Genomic DNA, 24,991 nt, shown 5'->3' on the forward strand with positions numbered 1-24,991 from the left:
CATAAAGTAAATAATTTTGATAAGCTTTTTGACTTCGTTAGCTCTTAGAAGGCATATAGGATGATCATTATTCAGGAGCTACTTATTCTCTTTTCTATCCTCTTGCTTGTAATTTTCATCATCTACTGGATGCATGTTTAATGAAACTTAAGAATTAAGAACTAAATGAGAACAATATTATTGAAATTGTGTCTACATTATTACACTGAGCCTTATTTCTAAACACTTCTTTTTTCCACATAGAATACTATATACAATTCATATTCCTATTCCTAAAAAAACACTCCCCCGGTGCTGAGTACAAATTACTTCATAAAAAAAGAACAAATCCGACAATCAGACAACTGAAAAAATGCTCTCAGGCACAAGAATCGAGGTCAACCTGCCTACTTTCCTTTTCTGGGGGTCCGGTAAGATGTTAAAGTCTTGCTCAACAGGGGAAAATAGTATCTACTACAATGCTGGTTTTAAGTCGTATGAGATCACAAAATGTCAAACAGAGGCAGAATCATGGTATGAATGGTCAGAAATAGAGCAGACACGTATTTCGGAAAGTTAAAATCAGCCATAAGGTCCTGAGATGGCTAACAACAGTATTTTTTTTGAAGCGTCAAAGGAACAGGGAAAGTTAGTTAGGAGATGGAAAACAAAAGACCACTTCTCAGAGTATTTTTGCACTCTTAAAAACAATGAGAATGGAAGATACATCAGCTTTATAGCCATACAAGGACAAAACAAAGCGGTAATTATTACACCTGAAACTACTTTCAGGGGGGGATAGTGGAACATTGCTCACAAAATAGCAAAGTTCATATATGAACCAGAAAGAGTACAGGAGCAGCAGCAAGTGTCTACTAAGAAACTTGAATCTTCATACAAAGATGCTTTCAAGTCTAGTAGATGGATGATGGAGAGCACAAAGAAGGCGAAGATACAAAACAGAGCAAGTGGCATCAAGATCTCTGGAGAGACGAAAACCTTTGACAGGGATCTACTAAACAGGTGCATAGCCGGCAAGTTTCACCATGGCTCCTCTGAAATGCCACAACTGCACAATGTGAGAAGATGGGCAAGTAACACCTGGAAGACCGAAAGAGGCATCAGTGTATACACTATGAATGATGGCATGTTCTTGTTCGAGTTCTCGCCACGGAAGACAGCAGAGCATGTTGTGGAGGGGGAATGGTCTTGGAGGAGAATGCCACTGAAGCTAGAGTGGTGGAAACCAACTACCGGATGCTGGCCAGCGGAAATCAGGAGGGACTGGGTATGGATCAGAGTTTTAGGGATTCCTCTGAATCTATGGTCAGATGAAATCTTCAAACTTATCAGAGACAGATCCAGAGGCTTTATCGAGATGGAAGAGGAGACCACACTAAAAAATCATCTTCATTGGGTTCGCATCAAGGTGAAGGGAGATGGAGCAAGAGTTCCGAGAGAGATAGAGGTTAACAATGAAGGTTTTGTATACCAAATTCCGATATGGTGTTAGACGCCGGTGACAATAAAGAAAGAAGAGACAAAGGAGGGGGGTTCAAGGTATTGTCTAGAGGACAATAGAGAGCATGCCTTTTTGGTGAAAGAAGTGACATTTCCACAGCTGTCATATGTGGGCACATCCAAGGTAGGTGGATTTTTGAAAACTGTAACGCATGGAAAGGGGGAAAAGGACAAAGGGCCTCTTTCAGCAACTATGGGCCAAATTAAAAGAACAGATAAATTGGGCCAAATTAAAAAAACATATCAATTGGGCCTACTGGACCCAATTGCTATTTTCCAATATAAAGGCTCTAATTTAGAAGACCATTTGGTGGACATAATAAAATTGAAATATTGGCCAATACAAACGAAGACAATTGCACCATTAGAAGCTGAGTTGCAAGTCAATCAGGAAGAAGAAAGAGAGACAGATGGAAAATGGAGGAGAAACAAACATAATAGCAGTGGAAGCAAGACCTTTGAGAATTCAAATGCCAAATGAAGAGCCACAATGTCTTAGCCCCTCGGAATGGATTCAACAACACATTATGAAGCTGAGCACAGAATTTGGAGTAGATTTCAGAGGATGTGAAGAAACAACAAAAGAATTGTTTTTGAAGATAGACAATAACAAGCTGGAAAGTGCAGAGAAAAAAAGGGACTCATCAATAATAAAAAAGAAGGGGGTGTATGAGTTGAAGAGGTTAGTGTTAGGTTCCAATTTCATAAGTAATGGTAGTAGAAGTAAGGGGGATACCTAGCCATCAAGAATCAATGAAGTTGAACATAGTATCATGGAATGTAAGGGGTTAAATTGTGCAAAAAAGAGAAGTATGATAAAAAATCTGTTACAATACTGGAAGATTGATGTAGTGTGTTTACAGGAAACTAAGTTAGAAGGAGACATTGGAAAAATGATAAAGGAAGTGTGGGGAAATAGATGGTCGAACTATGTCCAACTACAGGCTAGTGGCATTAGAGGTGGAGTAGTGATCATTTGGGACACAAGGGAATGGGAAGGAGTGATCAGCAGTCAAGGCATGTACACAATTACTTACAGCTTTACGAGGAAGAACCAGGAGTTTCAATGGCACTTGACAGGAGTTTATGCTCCTAATGACAGGCAGGAAAGGGAGGAAACATGGTGGGAAATTGGAGCAGCTAGAGGCCTAAACTCAGGCCCTTGGGTGCTATGTGGAGATTTCAACACAACATGACATCCCTCTGAAAAGAAGAGCTGTAATAGAATTAACAAGGCTATGACAGACTTTCTGAGTTTATTGAAGATATGGAACTAGTTGATCCAGAACTAGTGGGGGGCAAGTACACTTGGAGAAAGGGAGACAGACATATCAGTGCGGCAAGGCTGGACATATTCCTCTTTTCTGAAGAATGGGATACTAACTTCAGGAAAATCAGACAGTCCACCTTACAAAGGGTGATCTCAGATCATTCACCTTTGTTGCTACAATGTGGTGAGTGGGAAAGAAGTAAGTCATACTTTAAATTTGAGAGTTGGTGGTTACATACAAAAGATTTCAATCGTAAAGTCAAGAATTGGTGGGAATCTTTCAATTACAGTGGGAAACCTGGTTACATTCTAGGGGCCAAATTAAAGGCACTGAAAATAAAACTGAAAGAATGGAGCAAAACAATCCAAGGCAATCTAAAAATGCAGAAACAAAATATCCTAACCAAACTTGTTGAGTTGGATAGGATACAGGAGCAGATATTATTAGTGAATGAGGAGCAGGTTGCCTCAAGACTTACCCTCAACATGGAATTGGAATTTGAAGACATTATCAAACATGAAGAGATAGCATGGAGGCAAAGATCTAGGGCAACTTGGTTGAAACATGGTGACAGAAATACAAGCTTTTTCCATAGAACAGCAAATGCACACAGAAGAGCTAACACCATGGACAAGTTGAAACTTAGGGGAGCGATAGTGACAGAGCCAGAGGAGATAAACAATGAAATCGTTTCCTACTATGAGAATCTCTACAAATAGACAGAAAGGTGGAGGCCTCAATTAGATATGAGAGTTTGCCCCAGGATTGAAGAAGCAGATAACACCTTTTGACAAATTATGGATGCCATTTAATTGCAAATGAGTGTGTGGAATCAAGACAAATGAGTAAGCTACCGGGTATTCTATGCAAAGTAGATATACAGAGAGCTTATGATCATCTAAACTAAGGCTTTCTGATTCAGATGATGGAAAAAATGGGGTTCAGAGCTAGATGGATCAAATGGATTAAGCACTGTATTAGTACAGTAAAATTCTCAGTCTTGATAAACAGGACACTAAATGGCTTTTTTCCTTCTCAGGGCGACTCCTTGTCACCGTCCTTGTTTATTCTAGCAATGGAGGTAGCTTACTGCACACCACTAAAGTGAAGGGATGGATTAGAGCTTTCCAAAACAGTGATGTAAATAGTTTGGAGATCACTCATTTGCAATATGCGGACGATACCCTAGTTTTTTGCGATGCAGTGGAAGAACATATTTTGATTCTAAGGGCTATCTTCATTATCTTTGACGTTGTGTTAGGTTTGCATATTAATTGGAAGAAAAGCTTTATATATCCCATAGATGAAGTTGGGGAACTACAATGCTTGGCCACAAAGGTGGGGAACCTCCCAACTACATATTTGGGTATGCCTTTAGGGGCAAATAGCACCTCCATAGCAATATGGAACGGTGTACTGGAGAAATGTGAGAAGAAGTTGTCAAATTGGAAGAGTAAATACCTGTCTAGAGGAGGAAGACTCACCTTGGTGAATAGTGTATTAGATGCACTGCCTGCATACATGATGTCTATCTTCCCAACACCAGCAAATGTGATAACAAGAATTGACAAAATCAGAAGAGATTTCTTTTGGCATGGCACTGAAGACAAAAAGAAATTCCACCTAGTTAAATGGGAGGAACTGACAGTGGAAAAGAAAGCAGGAGGGATTGGAATGAGAAATATGAAAGCACAAAACCAGAGTCTAATTATGAAATGGTGATAGAAATATGGAACAAATGATAACATGTTGTGGAAGGAAGTCATTATTGCCAAATATGGGTAAAAGATAACTGGACAACAAACATGGTCTCCATACCATGTAGCTGCACAGTTTGGAGAGCTATCAAAAATTTATGGCCTTTGCTGAAGAAAGAATTAACTACAAAGTAGGTAATGGACAAAAGATTTCTTTTTGGAATGATAACTGGATAGGGGGTGCACCACTGCAACATCAATTTTCAGATCTCCACAACCTTTGTATTCTTCAACAGGCCATTGTTGCAGAGATGTGGACCGGACAAGGATGGAACCTAAACATAAGGAGAATCCTAAATGAGTAGATCAAATCATAGGGAGGAAAACTGGCCATGGAAGATGGTATGGAAGACCAAGATCCCATACAAAGTTAATTACTTCATATGGCTGCTGGCTAAGGAATCAGTACTGACACATGACAATTTGAACAAAAGGAAATTTCAACTATGTTCAAGATGCTTCTTCTATGGGGAACAAGTGGAGACAATTAGCCATCTCTTCTTGCTCTGCAAATGGACGGAACAACTTTGGAGGATGTTCATCAACTTGAGAAAAATAAATTGGGTAAAGCCAGGGAGCATTAGAGGAGTCCTTAACAGTTGGAATGGTGATGGTAATGCAGCAATAAAGGAGGAGAGATGGAAGATTGTCCCAACATGCATATGGTGGAGTGCATGGAAAGAGAGAAATCAGAGGTGTTCTGAAGACTAGCAGAATGGTCTTCAGAGCTTCAAGATGAATTGTCTAGCATTATTTTATTTTTGGTGTAAAGAGAACATTTTAGTCCAAGCTGAAGATTTCTGGGATGTTTTAGATTATTTGTAAGAAATAGAGGTGATAGACGATAATATGACTAGATTCTAATACCACCATTTGAAGGGGACTACATATTTTGGATGTAGTCTACCTGTGAATATGACTAGATTGTAATACCACCTTTTGAAGGGGACTACATATTTTGGATGTAGTCTACCTGTGAATATATAGATTAGTGTTACTATCCTCTAAAAAAATAACACTCCCTCTCAAGCTCGTGCATACAAGTCATATGTACCAAGCTTGTTACAGATGTAACTTATACGAGGACCAATGAGGGACTTGTGAAAATATAATCAAGCTGATCATGTCGACTTCACAAGTTTTGGTAACAATATTTCCGGAGTATCTTTCTCTGCCAAAGTAACAGTCAATCTCAATGTGCTTTGCCCTCATGAAATACCATATTTGATGCGAATGGCCTCTTGATTATCATACACAAGTTTCATATGTCTGATTTCTCCAAGTTTTAGTTCTCTGACCAACTACTTAATCCAAACTAACTCACAAGTTACTACAATCATTGCTCAATATTCTGCTTCTACACTAGGTCAACCAAGCACACTTTGTTGCTTACTCTTCCACCACACTAAATTAGCTCTCGCTAAAACATAATACCCGGATGAAGAACGTCTATCACGTGATTCTATCCAATCAACATTTGTATATCCAATAATTTGCTTATGACCTTGATCCTAAGATTACTCCTTTACTTGAGCTCACTCTAGTCCAAGCAAGATGCCAACAATTGCTACTAGTCACATGGAGAATTCATAAACTGACTTCCACACTTACAAGAAAAGAAATATAGGTTTAGTCCCTTTAAGATACATCGACTTACCAACCAACCGCCTATATTTTCTATGATCACTGAGTGGCTCCCCCTGTCCTAATAGGAATTCAACATTTGGATTCATAGGCGTGTCAATGGGTCTACATCCTGTCATTCATGTCTCTTTAAGAATAAGGTATACTTGCGTTGCGAAATACATTGCAATATCTAGACAAAGCAAATGGTTAGCAAATGCATATTGCGAAGAGGAGAAGTGAGGATATTCAAAATAAGGTGGAAGTGGCCTCCATGGTGAACAAGATGAGAGAAGCGATACTGAAATGGTTTTGGATATGTGAAGAGTAGATGCGTGGATGCACTCGTGAAGAGGTGCAAGAGGTTGGTTATAGAGGGTACGAGGAGAGGCAGAGGTGGACCAAACAAGTATTGAAGAGAGGTGATTAGACATGATGTGACGTAGTTTTAGATTGGCAAGGACATGCCTTAGGTAGGAGGGTGTGGGGGATACTCTTGTGCTAGAAGGTTAGTAGTTAGTGTAGGGTTGTCTTGCTTAGGGTGATTGGTGTTTGCCATTGTACTAGTTGTACTACCGTAGTTCTTGTTTTTGATATCCATCATTGTTTATTAATGTTTACAATAATCTATCCTAGTATTTGTTTATTGAGTTATAATTTTTTTTTGAAACAGGTAACTTTTATTGTGTTTCGCTTATTGCAATATTATGTTGTTGTTGTTGCTCCCTGCTGGTAGACTTTGCACTGTTACCTTGTGACTTGCTGTATTTGAAATTGTTGCACTTGAGTCGAGGGTCTTTCGGAAACAACCCCATCTACTGCCCCACTTGTGGGATTTGATTAGGTATGTTGTATCTAGACTGAGCAACCTCAATACCTAGAAATACTTCAGTTTGCCGAGGTTCTAAGTCTAGAAATGTCGAAAGAGATGTTGCTTTAAATTAATGATACCATCCTAATCATTGTCGTGGATAATGATATCGTCAACATAAACCACCAAATAATCATAGATTTGAAGCAGAATGTCTATAAAACACAAAGTGATCAACTTCACTATGAATCATGCCAATCTTCTGAATTACTGTGTTGAACTTCCCAAACTAGGCTCGAAAAGACTGTTTTAGGCCATAGGGTGGCCAACACAATTGACATATAAGGATACTAGACTCCACATGAGCAATAAAATTAGGTGGTTGCTCCATATAGACTTCTTCAAGGTCACTATGCAGAAAAGCGTTTTTATTGTCCAATCAATGAAGAGGCTAATGGTGAACAACCATAGATAGGAAAAGACAAGCATATGCTATTTTACCCACAAGAGAGAAATCATCACTTAAAATCAAGACATAATATCTGAGTATAGCCTTTGGCAACAAGGCGAGCCTTAAGCCGAACAACATAATAATTTGAGCCAACTTGATTGCATAAATCCAACCACAGCCAACATAGATTTACTTGAATGAAGAGAAACAAGATCCTAAGTACATTCGCATGTAAAGCAGTTATCTCTCCGATCATAGGCTCCCTCAACTTTGGATGTGATAATGCTTCACCCGGAGACTTATAGATGGAAATAGAGGGAACTGTGGATGGAAATGTAGAAGTAATCGTAGGCTCCTTAAAAGTAGGTATAGGTAAGACCTCAAAAATATCAGGATGATTAAACATGAAAGTAAGGTTGAGACTAAAAAAGGTGACATCGGTCATCGGCTGACATATGGTATTGACAAAGATCAGGTGAGGAGAAACGTATCCCTTTTGAACTTGAGAGTAATCGAGAAAGACACATTTGAGAGAACAAGGGACTAATTCATCTTTCTAGAGGCTAAGTGTTGATCAAACATGTGCTCCCAAAGACACAAGGAAGAGAGTATAGAGATGACTGAGGAAACAATACAAAATAAGGGATCTGATTTTGATTGGAAAATGAGGGCATTCAATCAATTAAATAGCAAATTTGAGGATTGCATAGCAATGGAATATGGAATCAATGAGAAGAGTGCGAGCAGTCTCAATAAGATGCCTATTTTCCTTTATGCTACCCCTTTCTGCTGAGGATTGTATGGACAAGATGTCCGATGAATTTTCTTAGTGAGTCATAAATTGCTAAAATTGGGAGGATAAGTCACTATCACTCCGAAGTTCGAATAAAACACCAAATTGATTTTGTATTTCAACACAAACTCTTGAATATAGAAAAAAACTCAAAATGATCTTTCATCAACAAATCAAAGTACATCTTGAATAATCATCTATAAAACTAACAAAATAACCAAATCTTGAGGTTGACTCCTCTAGGACCTCATATATTAGAATGAAAAACCCGACTCTGCAAGACTCTTAGCACTATGTGGAAAGGTAGTTGTGGGGGTGGGGTGGGGGGGGGGAGGAGTTCTCGAGTTGACATGATCCACAATTTAATATGGATAGACTAGACAAACTAGGTACCAACTTCTATTGGTTGAATAAACTCGGATGTCCCAAACACATGTTGCGGAGGAATTAGGAGAGATAAGATAGTAGAGACATTGTAATTCATCCTCTACGCCAATCATCTGTCCCATACTGCAAACCTGCATAACAAAAGAATCTTGAAGAAATATTCATAGCGCAATTGGGCACACATGAACGACGGGCAGATACAAGGTTGAAAAGACATCTAGGGAAAGTATAGTGTGACGTAAAATAGGGGATTAGTTTGTCCAACTCCTTTTGGTTTTGTTTGGATCCTGTTGGCTAAAGTAACATGATGAAGAGACTGTGAATAAACAATACTTGACCAAAGTGTTTGGTAATCAAAAATATAATCTGAATGGTCTTGACTCTTGAGTCCACGACCCACAGTACAAGGGTAGTAGACTGTCAAACACAAGCAAAATAATAACAAGCAACAGAAGTATCAGGCTGAGAACTCGAGGTGACTTGTGAAGATGTCTGTTTACTTGCTTGATACTGAAGGAACTAGTGTCAGTTTGAGCAACACGAGCATTCTTGGGTTGTAGACCTTGCAGAGAATAGCATGTGTCAAGATTGTGTCCAAGCCCGTGACAATAACTACACTTAAGTCAAGTTGCAAGAACAAATGAGTCAACAGGTGGTGATGAGACCAGTGTGTGAGTGGGAGGTGTGGCAAGGCAAAGTAATCGAGAGAATAGTTCATTAATTCTAGGAACTAGCCAAAGTTTGATCACACACTAAATCAAGGCTAGTAGGAAGTCCAGCGAGTGTAAGAACTAGAAACGACGACTGTCTTTGCTCATGTTACTTCTGAACATACGCAATGACTGACATCAACCTCCCAAATTCCTCAATGACTGCCTATACCTATGCCAAGTAAATCGACATATCCAATTCTTGTTTCTTTAAGTTTGTCGTCCAAGATATCACATCATAAAGATGAGCTATGTCATTAGTGTATAAAGCACACACCTTTTCTCAAACTGAATAATATGTCTGGAATGGACTAAATAAGAGCATCAACTAGAAATCCGTAGATTATCATAGGATACTACATAATTGAGTGTCAACCTTCTCCCACCATGCTTTGGCCTTTTCAACTCTCACTAGCCTTTTTCATTAAGTAATATCTTGAACACCTTGACTCTTGGCACTATAATTCAATCAAGGAAGTCCAAACTAAATAAATCATTTTCATTAATGGTTCTAAAGTGATAATAAGGCTTGAACTTCCCATTCCCTTGTTTTTGGAACCAAAAATATTGAAGCCGTGAGACATAGCGAAATCTGACTTGAAAAGTGGCCTGGAATCTGAAATAGGAAAGGACAGTTACCGGAAAAGTCGAGAGTAAATATGAAAATAAAGATAATGATTATAACAGCTTCAGCCAAGGTCCATAATAAAGAAACAGATCTGAAACAGTGAGAAATGCTTCTGGAAAAAATGCAGATCTGCTGGAAAGATGAACTGTTGCACCAAATAAGGGTTCCTGTGATCAGAAGCTGAAATAAATAATGGAGTAATGGGCTTGGAATTCTTGGTCGACCTCACCAAAGAAAGATCAGCTTTTAAAGATGCCAGAGAACTGTCTAATGCATTGCAAACAATAGACTTCCGAGCAGTGCGTGGAGGCACATGAGGAGGCTTTGGACGGTGCTTTTTCCTGGGATTTGCGCACCGGAGCTTCCTGAACCTTGTAGTTGTGTTGGTTTCCGCACAACACTCACTGGAAGAGAGGAGACACAACACAGAGGCTAAACAGTCAGCAAAAAAGAGGCACAAACACTGAAATGACTTAAGTCATCTACGGCCCCTTAAAGTTGTCCGCATAATTCACTTGGACACCTGAACTACGACTTTTACCTATTGAACACCTAAATTGATACATGTACCTGTTAAACACAAAATTCTGATGTGGCAAAATAAGTGTATCTCACTGCTCCTGAGCGCGTGACTGCATTTTTTTTTGAAGAAAAATAAATTTGTACCTACTTTCTTGACACTTGGCATGCATTGACTAAATAAACGAAAAATTAATTTAATTAAACATTAATTTTAATTCATAAAAAAAAACACCCCCACACCCATGTACAAGTCATCTTCTTCCACCCATCATTTGTAAGACTTCAAATTTCTCTGCCTTTTGTTTTGGCTTTTTTTTTTTCATTTTCTGTAAACAAACTGCATGTTGGATTTGCAAACAAACTGCCTGTTGAATTTGTAAGAAGAAGGAAAAAATGATCATTGGAGTTAAAAAGTATTTGTGCATCTTTATTTTCAATAGCTCCGGTCGAGCAATCATCACCATTCATTAAACTTATAAAAAATGTTATAATTTTTTTGATATAATTTTGATTTTTCTTCGTTGTCGATTTCAAAATAATTTATCAACCTCGATTATTCTTATAATGAGTAACACGGGAAGAAAAAGAAAGAGGAAAGGATTTGGTGGATGTGTTTAGGATGGGGTGGGGGAGATATTTCTTTTTTGTTATCGCCTGAAGAATTCGTGGTGGATGGAGACGGCGGAGTGACAGAGAAGAAGACGAAGGAGAAAGGGCAATATGTTAGATGTTGGAGGTGGGGGAGAGATTTTTTTTGTCAATTTAATTTTCTATATTATTAAAGGCTGAAAATTATTTTTTATTTTTTCAAAATTAAAATTATGGGCTCATGTGCCACGTGTCTTAATTCTATTCGTGATTTTGTCAAGATAATGTGTGTGAATTACACGCACAATATTTTAAATGCTAGTTGCCATTTTATGTTCAAGATTTAAATATTCGTTAATATTAAAGTGCCTTATAGGCAAGAGTAATATTTACTACTTTACAATCCTTTTCCACGTTGGATACTATATACAAATCCTATTCATATTTCTAATCCAACCAAAATTACATCTAACCTGATAAAAAAGAAAATCCAAACCTAGCTGGTCCATATATAGCATTCAAAAGAAATATAGCATTTCCACCAACCATGTTGTTTAGTGTGCAATAAGTAGTCAGCTAAGTAGCCAAGATCATTTACTATTCCCTATGTTTTATATGGGTCTTTGGTAAGTGGAGGCCAAGGCCAACTTGCTACCACTTCAAACTTGATTGGTTTCAAGTGTACTACGGTTGATTAGGTTCTTTGCAATGAGAATACATTGGATATAAGACTATTATAGATGTCACTTGAATGACTTCAACATGTGCTGTAAAACCTAATCACTTACTTGGTTGAATTATCGAGGTGCATGCATGCTGGCCTGAAGTGCCACAACATAAGTTGAGAAGGTAATTACTGCAACAAGAGGTAGGGAACGTACTCAAGGTTAGGTTGCATCAGGATGCCAATATTAGTTTTTTGTGGGGGTTGGGGGGGGGGGTGTATCAGCAAATGAAGATAGTGTTAAAAAAATGAAAATTTCAAGATGGTGGGTCATAAGGAAATTGGTGCAGAAAGAGGTTGGGCAGGTCTAGAAAAATAATGAAGATAGAGCAATAAAACATCAAAGATTGCCACAGCGGTGTTTGAAAAGGAATTTGGTACAACAGGAGGTAAGGGTAAGTCTAGAAAAATAACCACATGAGGTCGCATCAGAGTACTACATTTTGTTACCATGAGAAATTCTTGCTGCAATAGATCATATGGAATTAATACTTCACTGCTAATAAGGATTGTAGGGGCAGTGATAAGTGGACGAGAGTTAGAAAGGAAGAAGGAAAACAAATAGAGAAGGATTGTCCTTCTTTCTTCATATTTGAGGAGAGAATATGCCACCTAATATCTAACATGACAACTCCTAGATGCTAATGCCTTCCTCTTCCTTGGATTAGCAGCAATTACCTGATTTTGGCCACAACCAGAGTGCTTAAAAGTTGTAACAAGTATTGGATATTTCTTTTCAAACATTATTTAGGGCCATTATTGGTCATACCCGCTTCTGTACTTAAGTGCTTTTCTAGCTGGTGAATTAGAAAGTTCATCTTCTACAATATTAGTCTGGAATTTTTTTTTTATAAATGCAGAGTCACTATTCCGATGCAGTTGTCGATATGCTCTATAAGATCATTGGTATACTGTAATGTCATTTGTTACTTCCTGAATTCCAGAGCATTTCATTTGATTTCAGCACAAGTTTAATATAGTCTATAATGTAAAATATTGTTATAAGAGTGAAACACCGTGTTTATATCTGCTTCTTACCATCATATTGTTATATGGCTGATTATTACGATGTGTGTTTGCAGGTTTTGAGTAAAATAGTGTCTGTAGCATTCAAGTATCATTTCCGCATGCCACCATACTTCACCCTTCTTCTTCGTTCTCTTGCCTCATTAGAAGGTAGATAAGCATATGCCCAACTCTAATTTCTTAACTACTTTTTTTTTTGTTTTTATCAAAGGTAAGGATTTTTTAGAATCAAAACAGCACAAAGATTGTGTTGCTGAAAGATATTTACGATTCCTGCATTGCACTGGTCAGGTTGGTAATGTCATTTGCTTCTTGCACAATATTTGATTGCCCTGAAAATTGGAAAAAAAAGAAAAAAAACTTGGGGCTAATTTTTTGGCCACAGTGTCTGCTGGGTGGTAGACCATAGATCGAACAGAGTTCGAAAAATTAGTTTACTCTTTACAGAGTCTTTTCAAGCCCGAATGTGGGGGGAGACTTGGAGCACTTATTAGTTTTGATGGGGTTCACCAAGGATCAGTCCTAAGCCCTTTTTTATATGCCCTACTGGTAGATACTTCGCCGAGACAAATTCAAGGTGAAATTTCATGGTGTATGTTACTACTAGGGGAGATGAGATTAGATATGAGGATATGCTGGAAAAGGTGGGAGTAGCTTCGGTGGAGGGCAAGATTCGGGAAGCGAGACTGAGATGGTTCAAGCATGTGTAGAGGAGAGGCACATATGCCTCAGTGTGGAGGTGTTAGAGGTTGGCTATGGATGTTTTCAGGAGAGAAAGAGGTTACCCAAAGAAGTATTTAGGGAGGTGATTAGATAGGACATTGCTCAGCTTCAACTTATCAAGAACATGACCTTAGATAGGAGGATGTGGAGGACACAAATTAAGGTAGGAGACTGAGATGGTTCAGGCATGTGTAAAGGAGAGGCACGTATGCCTCAGTGTGGAGGTGTTAGAGGTTGGCTATGGATGTTTTCGGGAGAGAAAGAGGTAAACCAAGAAGTATATAGGAAAGTGATTAGATAGGACACTGCACAACTTCAACTTATCTAGAACATGACCTTAGATAGGAGGGTGTGGAGGACACAAATTAGGGTAGGAGGTTAGTAGGTAGTAGTGTGTTGCCTTACTGTCTGTTCATATTAGTAGTCGTAGTATTGCTCCTATAGTTTCTTGTCCATCGATTTTTGGTATTATTTGCTGTTTCTTGTACCTCAATTATTGTATTGTTTTGTTGTATTTTGCATGTTGTTACTATTTGTTGTTTCTTGTACTTCAGTTACTTCTGTTTGGGGGAGCTTTGGACTGTTTTCTTGAGCCGAGGGTCTATTGGAAACAACCTCTACCTCTAAGGTAAACGTAAGTCTGCGTACACTCTACCCTCCTCACACCCCACTTTGTAGGACTATACTGGGTATGTTGCTGCTGCTGCTGTTGTAGAGTCCTTTCTTGCCCCAGCTTTGCAAAAGCTCCAGGCTGATTTTAGGCATTATCTGGGTAGTTCGTGTAGTTCGCGATGAAGGAAAAGATCGATTTGGTGGACCGAGTTAGACATGCCTCTCTCAACTAATTAGGTGAAACATTCAACCTTGGTTTCCATGGTGAGAAACTGAAGGGCTGGGAGGTCTTAGTATATCCTTGTTACAACAATTTACATAGAAGATTCCTTTGGGATCTTCTTTCCAAACTAAAGAGTCAGTCTTATCCTCGATAAATACAATGTCACCAATCAAATGCAAGAGCTGGCTATCCTTTTCTTAATTATTGCTGCTTCTTCTGGAAGAAAGGTCTCATGCATACTTGGTCTTGACTTGATGCAATTCCAACATCCACCACAGAGGAAATATCGTACATATCTGGAAATTCCTCTTTGAAGTTGGAGTGGCCCAACCATACATCTTTCCTAAAAAATCTTTTGCTCCCATTTCTCACTTGAAAGCTGTTAAAAGAAGGATATCCTTTCCATATAGAGCTGAAAAACTTCCAGCATCCTGACCCATGAGTGGATCTGGTAGCACCAACTGATCAGGCATTTTGAGAAGGATATTTGGGCTGCAAAAACTTTCCTCCATAAGACATTTTCCTCGTAGTAGAATCTCCAAATTGAAAGGGGGCTATCATTATAGACCTTACGTTTACTGGCTCCACGTCTGCCCATTTCTTGGGGTGATGGCAGTGTTTCTTCATTCCTTGTTACCTTGCTAGAGGAAGTTCCTCTAGTTTTATCGAGACAGTTGATACTGAGAAGGTGCAGGGAGAAGCTATGTTGCACGGACTCTTCAGTTTTGGAGCCGAACCCGTCTCGACGCGAGACTGGTGCGGGTGCGGGTCGGATTCGGTCAATCCGATCCGGATACTTTGACCAGAGCTGAAAAAAATGGGGAAGAAAATATTAATTTCAAGGCCGGCGAAAGTTAGACGACTTTTCTCAAATGAAGTTGTCACAAGGTCTGACTGCTCCGTAGAAAAGAACAAGAGTAAAGAGGAGGTGAAGGCCCCATGGGAGAGAAAAATAAATTCAAAGTTTTGTTCTTGAAAAAGAAGGGAGAGTTAACTTTTTTTTCTTGAAAAGGAACAGAGAAGGCTAAAGGTTTCTTGGGAGAAGAGAGGGCTTTCTTGGGAGAAGAAAGGGCAACACCAGCACTTTAATGAATTGTACCATCTAATTGTTAGGCTATAATGATTATTTTTTTTATAATAAATAAAAGAAATTATAATTTTTTTAAAATTAATTACTGTAGTAACTAGTCATATAATTAATTTATGCTTTCAAATTTGCACATTTATAATTGATATGTTTTTAAGTATGGAGTTTTACAAGATATTTAATATTATCATTATTATAACTATATTTTATAATATTGAATAATTTTAGCCGAATCCCGGCACCCGTATCCATACTCAGATTCGCACCCCCGAATCTTAAAATTTAAATTTTACTGAATCCGACTCTGGGATTTGCATCTGTCTCAGATACCCGCACTCGAGTTCGAGCAACTTAGGGGAGAGGAGACATTGTGCAGGTGGCAAAAGTATATAGAATGTGGTTGATGAGAGACATTTTCTTCTCCAATCCTCAAGAATCGTAACAATATGGTTAAAGATTAGAAATTCTGGCCCGGTGGAAGACCAAGACTCTAAGTTGGTAAGATACCTATGATTTGTACCCATTGAACAAGCATGTGAGCTAGATTATGAAAATTGGAAACCTCATTTCCTGTATAATAAGAGAATTTGAATAATTGATATGGGAACTTAGGAAAATCTTAGAAACAAGGTCAATCAGTCTTAGGAATAGGATTCATCATGCTTCACAAAAAATAGTTGTTCATCAGGGTAGAGAAGGTGGGTGTTATTAAGACTTTTAGAGCTGGCTGAAAATCTTTTAATCCAATTTAATTAAACAGCTGCGGATAGCATCTTACTGAGATCCTCCTTACCATAAAGAGTAAAGGGGATTGGGTATCATGTCCAATCCACTATGAGATGGGAAGAACCACGGAGAGCGCCATTAATGAAAAATAAACTCTTCCAGTGGAAATACAGAAAGAATTTCGTTGGTCCATTCTGAACCTGTCATGTTATTTAGGTTTCACTATGGAGCCTTCTCTTTCCTTTTTACGTGATCTGTGCGGAAGCAGTCTTTAATTTTAATGTCTTCTCTATCTTTGGCTAGCACTAATGTGGTGATATGTCCACCTTTTTGTTTTCTCACTGAATGATATTTGAGTGAATTCCTTCTATTCTTGTAAAAGAACCTTCACTCTATCTCCATAAGATTCTAAAAGTACTACTTGCTCTTTATGATGATACATGATACCGCTTGATAATCACCATGTAGTTTTGTTGCCTGATCAAATAGGTGATTTTAGTGGTGAGATAAGTCACCATGTTATACGGTGAGATTAACTTATTTCTTGGGGATGAGAATGTGAAGACTAGGGAAATTGTTTTGAAGGGTGGTTCTAAGCAAAGACTTTGTTTCATGGATCTGTTTATGGTTATGTATGTGGTAGGAATTAAGTATTTGGTATGGGCTTTTCTTTGACATTTTTTACTTCAATTTGGAGAATTCCAAAGTACCCACACTTCTTTGATCCGAGTACATCAAAGTAAAACAAGGATCCATGTAAGAAAGGGAGCAATTACCAACTCACCTTAACTTTTGGCCATTGTGCAGGCTTTGAAAAATGAATGCCTTGAGATTAAGGTCAAAATAATCTAATTTAGTGTTACTTGAAATTATTTTCTCTAAGTAATTAAAGCAGGTTTTTCACATTAACGGAAAGGGGTCAATTTTTTTGTTTTTGTTACAAGTATCCATTCTTATGAAATGTAGTAATCTTAATTTCTTTGTTATTTAAACATTGCCTACTATATTTGAAGTGTTGTTATTTCAACATAAAAGTAAATACTCATTTAATGAAAAAGTACTCCCTTTCTCCAATTGATGTGGCATATAATCTATCTTAAATTAATGTCATACTTCCTTATTTTGAAACAATTTAATATTCAACTTCCCATTTTATCCGTAGTGAGATGGTTTATAGACACCAAAAGTCTGTCTTGTTCTAGGACACAGTTTCAGAAGTCTTTGCTTATTTCTCAAACATTGTGCCTAGTTAAACACCGCCACATAATTTGGGATGGAACAAGTGCTTACTAATTTCATGCTTGTTATGTCTCATTTATTTGTCACTTTTTGTTTGAGAGACATCGATATAGTAAGCATAAAGTTTGGGAGAGGGTGATGGAGATCAGAGTGAGAAGGGGTGTCTCTTTTTTCTAAGAACCAAGTCAAATTCATGTCGGGACAATTGACTACAGAAGTCATCCATCTCATAAGTAGGTTGGTGGAGCAATATATGGAGAGGATATGGTGTTTCCTTGACCGAGAAAACCATACGACAAAGTCCCTATGAGGGTTCTTTGGAGATATTTGGAGGCCAAAGATGTACTTGTAGCTTACATTAGGGCAATTTAGGACATGTATGAAGGAGCCACGACCTGGGTAAAGGACAGAGGGAGGAGACTTGGAGCACTTTGAAGTCGTGATAGGATTGCACTAGGGATTAACTCTTAGCCCATTTTTATTTGCCTTAGTGATGGATGAATTGACACGACATATCCAAAGAGATGTGCCATGGTGTCTGCTATTTGTAGATGGCATAGTATTGATTGGCGAGACATACGACAAAGCTAATGATCAATTGGAGGTCTGGAAATAGACTGAAGAGTCTAAAAAGGTTCAGGCTGAGCAGGACTAAGGCATAATACTTGTTGTGCAAGTTCAGTAATGCTACTCTAGAGGAAGCTTCTAATATTTTGGGTCAACAATTCAAGAGAATGGGGAGATTGATGATGATTTTACACATAGTATTGGAGCAGGGTGTTTGAAGTTGAGGCTTGCATATGGTGTCTTGTATGATAAAATTGTGTCACTAAGAATTGAAGGGAAGTTTTATTTAGTAGTTGTTAGACCAACTCTATTGTATTGGCCGGAGTATTAAAGGGTCAAGAACTCGCACATCTAGAAGATGAGAGTAGTAGAATAAGGATGGTTAGATGGATGTGTAGACACAATACAAGATTAGGAACAGAGACATTTTGGACAAGGTGAGAGTCTAAGTTGCACTAACTCTTCAATTTTGATGCCAAACCAGTGTTGGTTTCTCCCCAAATACACTACTTTTGGAGAATCAAACATGCATCTGTTGACGGTTTTGAATAGTTTGAGCAACATAGATGAGAGTGGCCTTCATGATGGACAAGATGATGAAAGCGATACTGAGATGGCTCGAGCGTGTGAACAGAAGTTGCACAGATGCCTTTGTAAGGAGGTGTGGAACTAGGCGAACTGAGTTTGCAGATTGGAATTTACCTTCATAAACTGACTGGAACTCTTAACTGTGTCCTCAAGGATCCCTGAAATTCAACTTTCAACTAGCGCGGTTGTCACCTGGGTTTTGTTATCCTTCCAATTTTTAGCCAAAACTAGTTCTAATCAACTCAAAAGAATCTAAAATTTGATATTTAACTACTTCAGATATTTTTTAATAATACCCAATAACAGCAAATCAAAACTTCACTATTTAATTCAAATTCTGATCAAAACATAGAATCCAAGTAACTCAACAATGGTTGGATTTTTCCTTTGTTGATGGAATCAAAAGATAAAATTAGTATTTGTAGAAACAGATTATTAGCCTATGCTCTGATATCAAACTGATTGGGGAATTTAAATAACAAAACTCAATATCGAGTAGAAGATATAAACTAGATGCAACTTTTAATTATAATAGACATTGGTAGAAGAAATCAAATACCTTATATTATAGAATCAAATAACATAAAAGTTATATGGAACCAGTGTTGTGAAAGGCGCTCGCCATAGCGCCTTTGGCAAATGGCGAGGCGAGGCGAGGCTGTGTCGCCATTATCCACTGAGGCGAGGCGATCTCAAATAGGCGACCCGAGGCGACCCAATGGCGTCGCCATTTTGATTATTTTTTAAAAAAAAAAGTTTTAACTTAATAATATTAGGGTTTTTTTTCTATTTTCAAACTTTCATCAGATTTTCGTGTATTCCTCTTCTTCTCTTCCTCGAGTCGCTGCTGCTTCTTCTCTTCCTCAGTCGCTGCTCTCTTCTTCGTCTCTTTCCCTCGAGTTGCTGCTCCATTCGTCTCTTTCTCTTTCACTCTTCACTGCTCCCTGGATTACTGTAAAATGTTTTTTGCTTTCACTGTGTTTCGACTGCAGTCCATTATTTTTTTTAAAAAAAAGATTTTTTCTATAGTAATTATTATAGTATTTGTAATATATGTAATTGCTATTTAAATTTTGAATATTATATGTGCAATTAAATGTTTTTAATTTTTGGTATTAATTAGCGCCTCACCGCGTGGCGAGGCAGGCCCTTGTCGCCTCTCGCCGTCCAAAACACTGTATGGAACCCTCAAGAGGCATGAATCCTTAATCAAGTACCATTGCAAGTTGGTCATCTACAAAAGCAGAGAACCTTCAGTGATCTTGATAAGGAGTTCAATATTCATTCAAGTCCAAAAGATGAGGGTATAAAAACTATGTATATTAGGGTTGATATTTAGAACTAACAACAATAACATACCCAGTGATATTCATAACTAAAAAATGGCCTCAATACTTCTAAACTAGTCCTTAAAAGCTAAATGGCCGAATTAACATAATTTGAAAACTTTAATACATTCCACGATCGCGGACTCTGCAAATCAGATACGTCCGCAATTGCGAATGGAAGTCGAGAACGCGGTCTTGGGGGAGTCTGGCCTTCTTTGAACCTATGAGGCTTCTAATTGCCTTATGGGTCGTTTGGTAGAGTGTATTAGGAAAAATAATGCATGTATTAGTCTCGTGTATTACTAGTACCTTGTTTGGTACTCTTTTTCCACTATTTATAATTGATGCTCACTCTACTGTGTATTAAGGTGTGCATTGCAAATACCATGGATTTCTAGGTATTAGCAATGCAATGGTTTTAATGCATGCATTAAAATATAAAAGACCCAATTGTCCCTCAACTTTTTTTACATCTTTTCCATCATAAAAGTAGAGGGTATCTTTGTAAATAACTTTTCTAATGCAATACATACTATTTTTAATGCATCAAACCAAACAATTCACTAAAGCATAACTAATACATGCATTACTAATGCAAGCACTACTAATACACTCTATTTTGCATTATTCTTATACACTCTACCAAACGACCCCTTAATGTTGATATCCTCCTTTGGGATATCCACTTTAGTATATTGTGGATCTTGAAAGCTTCTTGAATGAATCTTCCAAGGCATTAAGCTGCTATTGTGTAATTGGAATCTCCTAAGCTCGTGATGGCATCCTTGGATGCTAAAATAACAGTATTGCTCCCTCTCCCAGTCTGAATATGTGTGTAGTTTTGATGGTGCAACCAGCTTCTTTGTTTTCGTCTTGAAAACCGCTCATAGGGCAGGTTCCTTGTTTGATTGATACTTAACAGTATACTCATTGTGGTTCAACAAAACTGCATAGCTGTAACTTCCACTCATCTTCTCAGGATTGGCAGTGGCTGGAGATCCAAGTTTCAAAACTTTTGAAGCTGCATTTCCATATGTTGTTCGGAAGCTTCTCTCTGATAATTCTGTTGCATCGAGGAAAATTCTGCATTCGGTACTTTACAAATTTATACATTTGGTCTCTACTCAATCTGTAATTGACCTTAATGGTGTTCCTGTGACATATTAAAAATCATATTTAAAACGGTGTTCACCAAGCTTATTCTGTTTACTGCTTTATCTAGTAGTTGGGTTATGGATGAAATTTTGTTGACTTAATAATCTCATATCTAATTGGGGAAAATTAACTTTAGAGTAACTTAGGAGTTAGGCATGATAGTAAATGTTTTTCTTGCAGTGAAGTGGGTTTTTTGAACCCTCATATTGCACTCCTTGATACTTTTAATGGAACCCGCTTCATTCTTATCTTATCTTAAGAATTTCTTCTCCTTCTGTTGTACAAAATTTCTTCAATTTTTACTGATAGAGTAATAATGTTAATTAATCAATAGACGACTTTTAAACTTCTGGATCACCCTTTTCTTCAATGTTATCTCTATGTTTCCTATTCAGGTGGTATTAAACAGAAACAAAGAATTTCAGTGGGAAAAGCTAGCTCTTTTCCTAAGGGCGGCGGCAAATAGGTAATATGACCTTTGTTCTGTACAGTTGTTTTTTGTTTTTCTATTCAGTAGATTTGTAAGTGAATGTTAGTGTTGTTTCCTAGTGTGTGCTAATGCTTCTCCTTTGACATCCTCTTCTGTTACTTTTGCATAAAGGAAGAAAGAGACAAACTTTTCAATAGATATAGGAGATCAATACTGCTCAGCTTTGCTACCTGGCCTTCTCATTATTTTTATAATGTCTTTCCACTTCGCTTTCTCAGTTCTTTGTATCTTGTTTTTATGATGCTAGAGTGTCTTCTTTCTTTAACTGCTTCTCAAAGGATGTGAAAACTGTGATTTCATGTATCCAGTGGTGAAAGGCACTCTATGCCATTGGGACTTGAGAGCAGTATTATGCGTTTGAGTGGATGACGATATTTTAGCAGGAGAATAAGGAGGGAGAGAAGGAAATGAGCCATTACATCTTTTCCTTTCTTTCTCTGACGAGGAATGACAGGGTAGTGTATTGGTAATCTTTTCAAGAAGCTTGAGGAATGAGACAGTGGACTAATAGTAAATTACTGTCCCTGAACTTTTACATCTTCCCAAGAAATATTAGGAGAAATTCACATTTTGTACAGCATTCAGTTAAAATTTGATGCATTCTCTACTCAGTGAGGAAGTCTGAAAGAGTAGACTTGATGGGCCAGTTTGCTACTGCATTTGGTTGCATCTTTTAGCTTCTCTTTCAGACACAATGACAATTAGAAGCTTTCTTTCATAGTACGTAGTGGATGTTGACTGCTAATTTTTTTCAGGAAAGGGTTGAACACTATCACTGCATCAAATCCCCAAGCATCTCTTGCTTATTTGAACACTATCATGGCACCAAATCCTCAAGTATCTCTAGCTTATTCTTCTGATGGAGCCTCTGGTGTATTTGATGTTGCAAACTTGGTATTGAGAATACTGCCATCTAAAGACGGTATTGTGCTGAGAAGATTGTTAATGACAGCAGTGAGTACCTTTGCCTGATTGCCATTGACCTGATATTCTCTTACTGTTTTTTTGAAATATGACAATCTGTTTCTTCTAAAAGAATCAAATGTTTGCAAACTATGGGCCTTGAAAGGGATTTGGAGAGGGACTGGGGTTTGGAAGTAGGTTCTTGCATTGAGCCATATGGTTTGTTTAATTATCTAAATCCAGAGATGGAAAAGTTGTTACCTTCTCAAAAAAAAAAAATCGGAGATGGAAAATTCCTTCTCATTATATGCCTGTGTCTTGAGGAGAATATATGGAGGTAAAAGATTATGTTGACCTAGTAATCTCTTTTTCTGCACTTGGAAAAACTAATCAATATATACATGCTAAGTTGCTCGGAGTCTTCACCTTCGGTGCCGCAGCCATGTCAACACAACATGGGAGTGGGATCCATAACGGATTTGCTCAACCAACGTTAGGTATTTTGACCAAAATCAATGGAGAAATTTGGGGCAAATACAATAATTTTTGTAACCAAAATAAAAAGGCATAATACATAAATATGACCCTTAACTTGGCGTATGTTGGCAACTATGACCCTTAACTTTAGATGTGCACAAGTAGACACTTAAACTTATATAAAATTGAACAAATTGGCACATTCGTCCTGCATGGCACCCTACATGGAATTTTATGTTCTACGTGATGTCTTACGTGGTCATGCCAGTAGGACACGTGTGGCTACTTGTTCAATTTTGTACAAGTTTAAGTGTCTGCTTGTGCACATCCAAAGTTAAATTGCAAATTGACGTCAAGTTAAGAGTCATATTTATGTATTATGCCAAATAAAAACTAGGGTGAAATTGAAGAAAATGGAGTACCTTAATATTGAGATTTCTATGTCAATCCTTTATCCCTATACCATCCTCAAGGATTATTCTCTTGATCAATATTTTTTCCTCATTATACTTGCAAGTTCTCCACATGATATCTCATATAACTCAATTTTTAGATATTTGACTTATATTTTGCCTAATATTTTTAATGGGATCCCTATCTACCAAATTTTTGACTTCTGGTTCCGGCGAACGAATAGTCTCCACACCCATATCCGTGAATCTTGAATTTAGATCATGAAGGACCTGACCTCTAGATCTGCATCCGTATTGGGCACCCGCACCCAAGTCCGAGCAACTTAGTATACTTATTGTGTCGTAACTGGATATCCAATTCTCTGTTGTAGGATGGTGCTTCATTAGTTAGAGCATTTATTTCCAAGGAGGCAAAGTTCTTTCGTCAACACCTTTGCAGAATTGTTGCTGCTATACTGTCCCAGTGGATATTTGAAGCACTTGGAAGTAATGTAATTAGCTCCCAAATGCAGCTAACTGGTGCGCTCAATGCAATAGTAGGACCGTCTTCTGCGGTATTTTCACGGGACTATGATTGCAAGTCAACCCTTAGAGATCGCCGGCTTAAACTGATTATATTCAAGGTATTAGGTTCTGCAAGAAAAAGTCATATACTGATGATGAGGTTTTTATGCTCTTCATGTCTGATATTTATCAAAGCAACAGCTGTGGCTTGTCATCGATTTTTGGTTTGTCTCTCTATGGCTTACCTGGATCGTGAATCACTTGCTCCACGGGAAGTTGTAGTTGGTGCATAAAGTTCGGGTTGGTCCACTTGCAGTTGAGTTATTCAATACCCTCTTTTTACAAGTTAGATTAAGGAGTTTGCAACAAATCACATCTTACGGAAGCCATGAATACCAGAATGGAGTAGCCTAGCAAAGTGGACTTTGTTTACTTGCTTGAAGCTTAAATACAAGTTAGCACTTGTAGCGCGCAACTCTTGATGTTATAGATTGTATAGGACAGGTAGTTTTAAACTTGACATCACCTTGTACTTGTACATTCTCATTCTTATCCTTGCTGGTTCGAAAAATTTGTAGACTATGAAAACCAAGAAGTCTTCTTTTACTATATCAAAAGTGAATGCCGTTTCTTGTATAATGTCAGATTGAGGGTTCTTTTATGAAAAATACATAGTTCTGCATTCAGAGTCAGAGATGTTTATTTAGGGTCTGTTTGGAGATCACTGTGTAATTACTACTTCATCAAGGTATTAAACAAAATATTAATAAAATGAAATTGAAGTGTAATTTTTAGGTCTCGTGTTTGGTTGCGCTTGTGCATAATTATAAATTTTGATTCTGTTGTTCTAAATAAAAATCAATTACAACAGAAAACATAAACATTTTCTAATATGAACATATAATAAGTTTTTAAAGAATAACAGATATTACAAATAAAAAAAGAGTAAAAATTACATAAATAGTATAGTGTTAGCTAATTACATGTCTTTTTTTTTTAAATTATAAAAATCCTTAAAATTGTAGGATCTGGGATACATCAGGAAACCTGTGGACATATAGCTCAGGAAACCTGTGGACATATAACTCACGAATATATTCGAAAGGGGATAGGAATATATCTAAGAGGAGATTTTTATAATTTTTTCAAATGGTAGAGAATTTTA

The 24,991-nt window shown here is 37.6% G+C and overlaps 1 protein-coding gene across 2 annotated transcripts in view; it reads left to right on the forward strand.

The window, feature by feature from the left end:
- The window catches only part of LOC101258061 (uncharacterized), a 44,162-nt gene extending 19,697 nt beyond the window's left edge, over nt 1-24,465 (forward strand). The window contains exons 12-16 of one of the 2 annotated variants that reach the window (XR_011220679.1): nt 12,848-12,941; nt 20,864-20,976; nt 21,435-22,039; nt 22,285-22,483; nt 23,694-24,465. Coding sequence is in view for 1 of the 2 variants with exons in the window: in XM_004237495.5 (XP_004237543.1) it covers nt 12,848-12,941; nt 20,864-20,976; nt 21,435-21,505; nt 22,285-22,483; nt 23,694-24,119 (903 nt within the window). In the remaining variant the exon portion in view is untranslated. The remainder of the gene's footprint in view (nt 1-12,847; nt 12,942-20,863; nt 20,977-21,434; nt 22,040-22,284; nt 22,484-23,693) is intronic. The other variant, XM_004237495.5, reaches the window with a different exon arrangement.
- The last annotated feature ends 526 nt before the right edge of the window (nt 24,466-24,991 follow it).

The sequence above is a fragment of the Solanum lycopersicum genome, chromosome 4 (assembly GCF_036512215.1).
Source record: "Solanum lycopersicum chromosome 4, SLM_r2.1".
NCBI classification, from domain to species: Eukaryota; Viridiplantae; Streptophyta; class Magnoliopsida; order Solanales; family Solanaceae; genus Solanum; species Solanum lycopersicum.